Below are 9909 nucleotides of genomic sequence, written 5' to 3'. Positions count from 1 at the left end.
ACGATTACCATAAGTTTTATCATAACGGACACAAGCTTGGACCAGCCTGGACCAGCCGAGTACAGAGACACACAGGGTGATGTCTGGGTGGGTCCCGAAGACAGAGCTCTGGGCCCTTTCCTGGTGGAGCCGGGACATCAGCGCTCTCCTGCATCGGCCGGGAAGCACCACTGAGCCTCATGGGCCGGGAAGCACCACTGAGCCTCAGGCTCCAGAGTTCTCCTTGGCCTCTCAAGGCGCAGCGGCGGGACTGATGACGGGCTGGCTCCATCCTGAGCTCCGCCTCCAGCCCCCTCGCTTCCCCCAGGGCACGCGAGGAGCACCCAGCTCCAAGCCCCACCCTCTGCTCAGTCTAACCAATCGGGTGGCTGGTCTTCGAGACACCAGCCCCATCCCAAAACTCTGGGTCACGTGATTGGCATACCCTCTCAGGGCCCGCCTAGCATCACAAACACACTCCTGTCACTCAGGAAATCCTGGTCTTTATTACTTGATTCTCCAGCCCAGAGGAGGCGGATATTCAGAGTTATCTTAGATTCCTTCCAGAAATACTGCGTTTTTTCCCGAGGGTAGCTTACTATGTTACATGCACGGTTTGGAAAGTCTTTGTAAATGTAATGACTTCATACGTGAGTCATTTTGCATCTGTGCACGCGCAAGTGTGGCCCAAACTCCTGGACTTGGAACCATTGGGCCTCCACCAAGTGTGTGTCCTTGTGATTTGCGTCACTATTCTGACACGATGCCCTCTGTTGAGTCCTATATGCGTCTCCACCAGTACGAGGTCTCATCTCACCAGTACCAAATCAGCCTTTTTATTTTGCTCATCTTTTATTAAATGAGATGTTTATTTATCTATTTGGCTGCACAGGAGATCAGTTGTGGCGTGGCGGATCTTCATTGCACCGTGTGGGACCTGATTCCCTGACCAGGGACTGAACTGGGGCCCCCCTGCATCGTGAGGGCAGCATCTTAGCCCCAGGACCACCCGGGAAGTCCCCGTTTTACTCATCTTTTGTTCAAATTCTTACTCAGTTTTCAATAAGGTGGTTCGATTTAATTTTCTGGTTTTGCTTTTAATAGCCTTTATTTTTCAGAGTGATTTTAGGTTCACAGCAAAACCGAGCATCATGACAAAGATTTCCTGTATTCCCTCTGCCCCCCAGATGCAGTCAGCCTCCTCTATCAGCACCCCACGTTCACTATCTCGTATGTCCGGTTTACTGTTACGGCTGATGAACACACATCACGTGTGATCACTGTCCAGAGTCCACCGCTTCCATTGAGGTTCCCTCCTGCTCTGGTACATGCCACGGGTTTGGACAAGCGTGCAGTGACGTCAGTACAGCATCCTCCAGAACCATTTTGTGGCCCTAAAAATCTGCTTTCTGCCAATTGATTTTCTTTTATTCTTTTTTGGCCACACCGCGTGACTTTTGGGCCTTCGTTGCCCATCAGGAAAGAAACCCACGCTCCCTGCAGTGGAAGGGCAGAGTCACAACCTCTGGGCAGCCGGAGAAGTCCTGATTTCAATTTTTCCACGGCTACAAGGGTGCTTGCTCTCTTCTTTTATGACTTGGGGGGCGGTAATGGTTAGAAAGGCTTGCCTCACTCTACAAGTGTATAATAAATACTCTCCTGTAATTTATTCTAGTATTTTTACGGTTTCCTTCCTTTTTTTCTATTTATTTATTTAGCTGTGCCCGGTGTTTGTTGTGGGGTGTGGGATCTAATTCCCTGACCAGGGATCAAACCCAGGCCCCTTGCATTGGGAGTGTGGCGTCTTAGCCTCTGGACCCCTAGGGAAGCCCCTGTGGTTTCCTTTCTTAGTCCATCCGGACCGGCCCCTCTGTGATGTACATTCCAAGACGGTTCACTGGACCATCTCTTAGTGCAAACACCACCTTCCTGGTCCCCTCAGGCTGGCCTGTGGAAAGCTCCCTCTGGGCACGTGCAAAGCACAAGCGGGTGGTCCGAGGGGCCGCAGGCGCACCCGGCAAAACTGTGCAGCTGGGCCGCCAGAAGGTTGCCCCTCAGAGTGTGTGTGTGTGTAGGGGGGGTGGCAAGGAGCAGCCTGATCCAGAAATATTTGGGAAACAAAATCAAGAGAGTTAAAAGCAAAGCAGATCTGGGGCCTAGGGGAGTGGTGGGGGTGAGGGACAACTTCCTGGGGCCGGGCTGTGTGGGTGCTGAGATGCAGGTACGAGGAAGCTGGGTCTCCACTACAGATCCAGGCCCCCGTGGCTGAGGCCGGGTCGCACAGGGCCTGGGGGCTCTCTCCCCTTCCCTGGCTCCTCTGCCCTCCCCGGGCTTATGCAGGGCCTGGCCCCAGACCCCAGCCTCCTCTCCTCCTACAGGCTCCCCAGCCTCAGCTCTCCCTCCCAAGACCACATGGACCCTGTCCAGCTTACTGACAGGTTGCTCTAGGACGGGGTGCTCCCCTTTTCCGAACAGCTGGGCCCAGGGGCCCGGAGTCCTTGGAGTTGCCACTTCTGCACGGGGGACCAAGGAGCTTCCCTAGAGGGAGGGGGGACATCACTTCTCTGCTCTTTCAGTTACGGATTTCATTCAGCTTTCTCCCAACTTGTGCTAAAAGTTACAATGGCTTAAACCTGGTGGAAATGAACTTTTCTCTTATATTAAGAGAAGGCCCAAAGTCAGCAGTTATGGGCTGGGGTGGAAGCTGCACATCGGCGTCAGGATCCAAACTCCTGGGGTCTCGGTCTGCATCTGCTCTCTGCTTTTCCACCTCCAGCCTGCCTCAGGGTCCAGGAAGCCTGCAGGAGTTCCAGCCATCAGATCCACATTCCAAAGAAGAAGCAAGAACAAAGGAAAGGCAAAAGGGGTCTAAGGCCGCTGCCTTCCTGCTTCTGAGGTTTTCAGAAATCCTGCTTCTCCCTAAGTCCTGCTTACGTCTCACTGGCCAGAAATTAGTCCAGCGTCCATACCTAGGAGCAGGGGAGCTGGGAACTGGAACTCTAAGCTGGGCACACTGCTGCTCCGTTTAAAGATCAACGTCCTATGACTGCAGTCAGTGCTTGTGAACAGACGGCTGAATCTTCCTCAGGTGACACCGTGGGGGGAAAGGTGAGCATCAGTTCAGTTCAGCTGCTCAGTCCTGTCTGACTCTGTGACCCCATGGACTGCAGAACACCAGGCCTCCCTCTCCATCACCGACTGCGGGGCTTGCTCAAACCCGTGTCCATCGAGTCGGTGATGCCATCCAACCATCTCATCCTCTGTCGTCCCCTTCTCCTCCCACCTTCAATCTTTCCCAGCATCAGGGTCTTTTCCAATGAGTCAGCTCTTCCCAGCAGGTGGTCAAAGGACTGGCGTTTCAGGTGCAGCATCAGTCCTTCCAATGAATATTCAGGACTGATTTCCTTTAGGACAGACTGGTTGGATCTCCTTGCAGTCCAAGGGACTCTCAAGAGTCTTCTCCAGCACCACCATTCAGAAGCATCAATTCTTCGGTGCTCCTCTGAAGGTGAATATAATACAAGGCTATTGTTTATCAGAACCAAGTCCCATTCCTTGGGCCCAGATGACCCGGCACAGCTGGGGGCCAAGTGATGGGCAGCAGGGTCACAGGTGACTGGACCCTTAGGAGGACAGGCAGGAAGCTGAGCCACAAAGACACCCTGTGAGGGAAACCGAAGCCGGGATTCTTGCTCTCCGAGAAGGGGTTTACTAATGCCACAAAGGGAGAAGATTACAAAGAATCTGAGGGGCTGGGCTGGGTTGGAGACACGGGATCAACTCATCCGTCTCAATGTAGCCATGGCGACGTGTGTGCGTTGGGGTGAGTGTGTCTATACATGTGCATGCTAAGTCGCTTCAGTCCTGTCTGATTCTTTGCGACCCTATGGACTGTAGCCTGCCAGGCTTCTCTGTCTGTGGGATTCTCCAGGCAAGAATACTGGAGGGGTTGCTGCCCTGCTCCAGGGGATCTTCCCAACCCAGGGATTGAACCCGTCTCTCTTACATCTCCTGCGTTGGCAGGCCGGTTCTTTACCACTAGCGCCACTTGGGTGTATAGCGAGGTGTACGTAAATCTCATCTTTGTCCCAGAGAGCCTGGGGGCAGTGACACCCCAGTAGCAATAAACAGTGAGTACCTCGAACTTGCTCTCCAGAAACGTCTTCTCCACTGAAGGGTGTCAGGCTCCCTAGAGGGACGGCCAATCCTCGAAGGGACAGCGTCGCTTCTCCCCCGCCCCTTCCCTTCCCCTTCTTTCTCTCATCTTTCCCACTCTGCCCATCCCCCTGAAATACCCCCGTTTCACCTTCAGAGCCCAGCATCCTAGAGACCAGGTACTCAGAAGCACAGACAGAGCTGGCATTTTCTGCTCGCTCGAGAAAGCAGGGATCTGGGGAATATGGAGGAAATTATTCAGATTACTTGGAGGAAATTAAAAAAAGCATTTCCCGCACTGAACCATCCTTCTTTCTCCGCCACAGTCTGCCCGAAGCCTGCAGCGGGGTGTCAGGTGACTGAGGGCGGGGTGTGTCTGGGGCCCGGTTCCCCGCGGGCCGCACCTGGCCGCTTTTCCTGTGGGGTTTGCATGAGACTCATTTGCAAAAAAAAAAAAAAAAGGATGCCCTGCTGATGTTTAAGGCAGTTCCTGTTTAAATGTAAATGTGATGCTTAATTTATCCATCCCTTTCAGGCTTGTGGGGTGAGTGGGTGTGACAGGTGGGAAGAAAAGGGATTGATGGGGGGAGTGGGGAGAGAGGGCTGGGGGGGTAGGACCAGTGTCCCCATCCGGGAAGGGCTGGGACCCTCCCAGGGAGTGCCCAGGAGGACATTCCTTTACCCCGTTGAGCAGTGTTGGGAGCAAGGCCCTCCGGGGCCAAGTGACCCGGGGCACCTCCTGTCTTCGCTGCAGGGTGAGGGTCTGCATGCACGAGGTGTGAGGCAGGTGGCCTGGCTCAAGGGGCCTCCTGCCCAGGGCTGGGGTGAGGGGACCTGGAGAGGGCGTGGGGACCCAGGCCTGGGACATGGGCACGCAAGTAGTGGGGGGGGATCTGGGAAGGAGGCGGACTCCTGGGCTAGGACAGGCACTGGGGTGGGGTTGGAGGCTGGGGCCGGGCTGGGGCGGGGCGGGGCGGGGCGGGGCGGGGCGGTGGCTCGCCTGGCAGAGGAGGTAGCTGTGTGCCCCGGGATGCGCGCACAGGTGTGGCGCCCAGGGCAGGGCTGGTCTTCCAGGCGCCCAGGGCGGCCAGGCATCCGCTGGGTCTCCCGGTGAGACACCCCGAGGCCAGACGGCGCAGAGAGGAGGCGGCGCAAGCATGATGCGCTCACTGCGGCCCGTGGTCCCGCTGGCCCTGCTGGTCCTGCTGGCGGGGCTGCCAGCGGCCCGGGACCCCCGGGAACCGGACGTGTTCTGTGGAGGTGAGTGTAGGGGTGCGGCGCAGGCCCAGTGTCCCCGCGGCTGGACAGCCCGCCTTCCCCGTCCCCCGGCACCCCAACAGGAAGCTCTCTAGGGTTCCCACTGGGCCCCCGGCCTGGGCCGGGGTCCAGAGGTTATGGGAGCGGCTATGGAGCCTCTTGCAGCTTCGCCCTGAGCCTGGGTGCTCAGTTCCCGTCTCTGGGCTTCATTTGGGGGCCGTCATGGGGTGTCTGCAAAGAGATCCAACCAGTCCATCCTAAAGGAAATCAACCCTGAATATTCATGGGAAGGATTGATGCTGAAGCTGAAACTCCAATACTTTGGCCACCTGATGAGAAGAGCTGACTTATTTGAAAAGACCCTGAGGCTGAGAAAGATTGAAGGCGGGAGTAAAAGGGGACAACAGAGGATGAGAATGTTGGATGGCATCACCGACTCGACCTGAGTTTGAGTAAGCTCTGGGAGTTGGTGATGGACAAGGAGGCCTGGCGTTCTGCGGTTCATGGGGTCGCAGTCAGATATGACTGAGCGACTGAACTGAACTGAACTTGGGGTGTCGGCTCAGCTGTGGGGTCACACTGGCACATGGGGCCTGGGCACTTTAGTGACATCTCTCCTGGGGTGACGAGCTAGTCACAGCTGATTTGGGCTGTAAGCTTGCCCTTCGGCTGTAGAACCTGCAGGTGGGTTTGGACTGTAAGCTTGCCCTTTGTAGAACCTGCAGGTGGGTTTTAGTCTTTTTAGGGTGGTCCTTCAGTCACACCGATGAGCGGGGCATCATTAAGGAGGATCGGGGATCTGGGGAGGAGCACACGGGCTTTGACTGGCCATCTCAGTGGGGACGAGACCGTGGAACCGGGAGGCCACTCATGCCAGCAGAAACGTCTGTTGGCTCTGGTCAAGCATGAGCCCCGCTCTGCTGTTTGCTTCTGCGCAGACCCATCACGTGGCTCCTGGTCTCTGGGTGGAGAGGGGAGCCACGCCTGTCCGGGCAGTGAGAGTGCAGTCACTGACCTGTGCCGGCTTTCCTGGCTGGGCTCTTGGACGTGGTGGGGTGGGGGATGGGAGGAGGGAGTCCCTTAGGGCCAGGGCCTGGGGACAGGGTGCAGAGGGGCAGGTGGGGTGGAGGCGTATAACCTACAGTGGAGAAGGGACCTCAAGCTGGGGGCCAAGGAGGGAGATGGGAGAGGGCAGTGCCCCTGAGGCCTGGGGGAAGGGGATCTGCTGAGAATCCCCAGGGACTCACTGAGGTCCCCGGATCCTCAGAGCTGGGCCCCACCCACCTCAGGCTCTCATTGCATGCTGAGTTCCTTCAGTTGTGTCCAACTCTTTGCGACTCCATGGACTGTAGCCCGCCAGGCCCCTGTCCATGGGATTCTCCAGGCAAGAATACTGGAGTGGGCTACCATTCCCTTCTCCAGGGGATCTTCCCAACCCAGGGATCAAACCTAGTTTTCTTACATCTCCTGCATTGGCAGGTGGGTTCTTTACCACTAACGCCACCTGGGAAACCCTAATGTACAGAACATGCAGACAATTGGGTGTGCCTGTGTTCCAATAAAGCTTTATTTATAACACCAAGCAGAGGGCCAGTTCTGGCCCATGGGCTCCAGTCACCCAGCCCTGCTCAGGACATCCTCCAGGCCTGCAAAGGACTGAATCTCACGGCCGCCTCCTCGCAGCCTCTCTGCTCATCTCTTCAGGTCCCTCCCACTCCTTTGTTTTGGCGGGAACTCAACCTAAGACAGGTAGATAGAATGATAGCCCACATTTGACAGATGAGGAAATTAGCAAAACTGAGGTTCTCCCGAGGTCATTCAGCCGGTGAGGGGCAGTGCCAGGCCCACTCACGGAGCTGGGTTCCGCAGTCTGGATCCCCCTGTGCTCTCTTGCGTCTCTGAATGATTCCAGAACCAGTGAACGCTTGTGCCTGTGGGCATCTCCAGGGGCCGTGGAGAGAGGTTGTGGACCCTTAGAGGAGAAGCTGTAGAGAAAGCAAGGCCAAGTGTGAGAGGAGGGGAAGGCACACCCACGATGGTGCCCTCCTGCCCTCTGCCCTCTGCCTTCCTGCCCTCTGCCCTCTGCCCTCCTGGCTTTCTCCCAGCTCCTCTTGGGCTCCTCTGTGGCCCCCCTCCCATGTCTGAATGCTGGAGCTCAGGCCTGCCCCCTGGTGACCCCTTGGCTCCCCACCACCCTCATCCAGGCCCTTAGTTACATCCTCCCTTCCCGGTGCCCCTGGAAGCAGAAGCCCGGCCCCTTATCCCCAAAAGCATCTGAAGCCTCAGCTGTGGCTTTGAGATTGGCTGATGTGACTTTACTGCACTGGACAGCGTGAGGCTCGTGTGTGTGTGTGTGTGTGTGTGTGTGTGTGTGTGTGTATGTGTCTCCCAGTGTGTTGGTGTGTGTGTGTGTGTCTGTATGTCTCTGTGTGTCTGTGTGTCTCTGTGTATATGGGTGTATGTGAATGTATGTGTGTATGTGTGTGTGTGTGTGTATGAGTATATGTGTCTGTGTGTCTCTGTGTATATGTGTCTCTCTCTATGTGCGTTTGTGTGTTTGTGTGTGTATATGTGTGTATGTGTCTGTATCTGTATATGTGTGTGTGTGCATCTGTGTGTATATGTGTGTGTACTTATATGTGTCTCTGTGTTTGTGTGTATGTGTATATGTGTCTGTGTGTCTGTGTGTGTCTCTATGTGCATTTGTGTGTTTGTGTGTGTATATGTGTGTATGTGTCTGTGTGTATGTGTACGTATGTGTATATGTGTGTGTATGAGGATATATGTCTGTGTGTCTCTGTGTATATGTGTCTCTCTATGTGCGTTTGTGTGTTTGTGTGTGTATATGTGTGTATGTGTCTCTGTGTGTATGTGTATGTATGTGTATATGTGTCTGTATACGTGTTTGTGTGTATGTGTGCATCTGTGTCTGTGTATATGTGTGTATACATATATGTGTCTCTGTGTGTGTGTTTGTGTGTATATGTATATGTGTCTGTGTGTCTCTGTGTGTATATGTGCTTGTGTGTGTGTTTAAGTATTTGATGCTTAAGTTTTGGCTGCAAAGTCCTAACCCCTGAATGTCAGGCCACCTGTCTGTGAGCTTGGGGAGCTTGACCCAAACATCTGTCTACCCTGGAAGGTTAGGCGGCCACTTTTGAAGTCTGGCCCCTCAGGACAAAAGGCAACACCCAGCTGGCCCCAGGGTGGGTGGGGGTCAGGGGCTGAGGGCCTCTGTCTGTGGCAGCCTGAGTCGCAGGACTCGAGACCATCCTGCTGAGCCGACCCTGCCAGGGCATCGCCTCCAAAACGGACCTCGCCCCACGCCGCCCCGCCTGCACAGCCCCCGAGTGTCTCCGCCTTCAGCTCAGCCGAGGAGCAGAGGACCAGGCTCCGCCTTTGACTCCTTGCTCTGCTCTCTGCCTGAGGCTCGCCCAACAGTTCCCCTCCAAGGCCGTGCGGAGCTGTCCACTCCTTGCTGACCAGGGCAGCCACCAGCACCTCGGGCCTCGTTTGTTCCCGACTGGCCCCCACTTCCTGCCTTCACCCTCACCCCCATTCTCCGCACAAAGCCAGCGTCTACTCTGTTTTAGTGCCGTTTCCCCCAGTTTTTGGCCAGGCCTCGAGGCACGTGGGGTCGAAGCTTCCCAACCAGGGGCGGAATCTGTGCCTTGCACTGGAAGCTCAGCATCCTAACCTCTGCGCGCCCAGGGCAGTCCCTCCTGCCACAGGGTCTGTTCCTTCCTCCACTCTCACCAGCCCTTTGATCTGCTGGGCTCGTTTGGAGAGGAGATAAAGATGGAGCGGGTGGGGAGACCCCTGGCGGGTGTGGGCCTGCCCTGGCCCAGCTGCACAAGCATTGGTGCGGAGCATCTGGTCCTGACCCCCTCCACCATCACCCGCTATTCTTGGGGCACCTGTAGCATGGAGACGACCGCTGGGTCCCCTCCTCTTGCACTTCGACCTGCGGACTGAGCCGGTTTCCCTCTCCTGGCCCTCCTCCTCTGCACCCCCTCGCCTCGTGGGGGGTGGCCCTCTGTCCTCCGCAGCTCTTGGCAGACCTTCATGCGAGTGTGTCAGCCGTCAGTGGGCAGCGCCACACAGGCTATTGATTTAGTGACAACCATTGCTGCTCAGAATTGATCTAATGTTTCCATTACACTAAAAACGCTTTAACAAGTTCATTGGGAATCAGGTGATGGCAAAGAGCTGCTCGGTTCCCATCACGTCCCCTGGAGGAGGGGGCTTGTAGGGGACCTTGGGGGGAGAAAGCCACCACTCTTTGGTCAGCCTGGTGGTGAGGGACCGCCTGTCCCCAGAAGACCAGAGGCCTCGGGGTCCCCACCAGGCCTGCTGGGAAAGGCTCAGCATGGCTCGCTCGGGGCTTCCCCGAGACCATGTCCCCGGGGCCCTGAGTCTTTCTCCATCACCACCCCACCCCACTGCCCAGGCCCTGATGCTCCACGTCTTTGAGAGACCTCAGCTCCTCTGTCTGAGTGGGGAGGTCTGCGTGTTCCA

At 56.1% G+C, this 9909-nt stretch overlaps 1 protein-coding gene across 1 annotated transcript in view; it reads left to right on the top strand.

The window, feature by feature from the left end:
- The first annotated feature begins 5119 nt into the window (after window positions 1–5119).
- The window catches only part of CNPY1 (canopy FGF signaling regulator 1), a 57282-nt gene continuing 52492 nt past the window's right edge, over window positions 5120–9909 (top strand). Inside the window, exon 1 of the mRNA XM_069587197.1 lies at window positions 5120–5394. Coding sequence (XP_069443298.1) covers window positions 5292–5394 — 103 coding nt within the window. The 5' untranslated portion in view covers window positions 5120–5291. The remainder of the gene's footprint in view (window positions 5395–9909) is intronic.

This window comes from Ovis canadensis, chromosome 4 (assembly GCF_042477335.2).
Source record: "Ovis canadensis isolate MfBH-ARS-UI-01 breed Bighorn chromosome 4, ARS-UI_OviCan_v2, whole genome shotgun sequence".
Taxonomy (NCBI): Eukaryota; Metazoa; Chordata; class Mammalia; order Artiodactyla; family Bovidae; genus Ovis; species Ovis canadensis.
The sequence above is the reverse complement of the archived record's forward strand: the minus strand, read 5'-3'. Positions and strand labels throughout refer to the sequence as shown.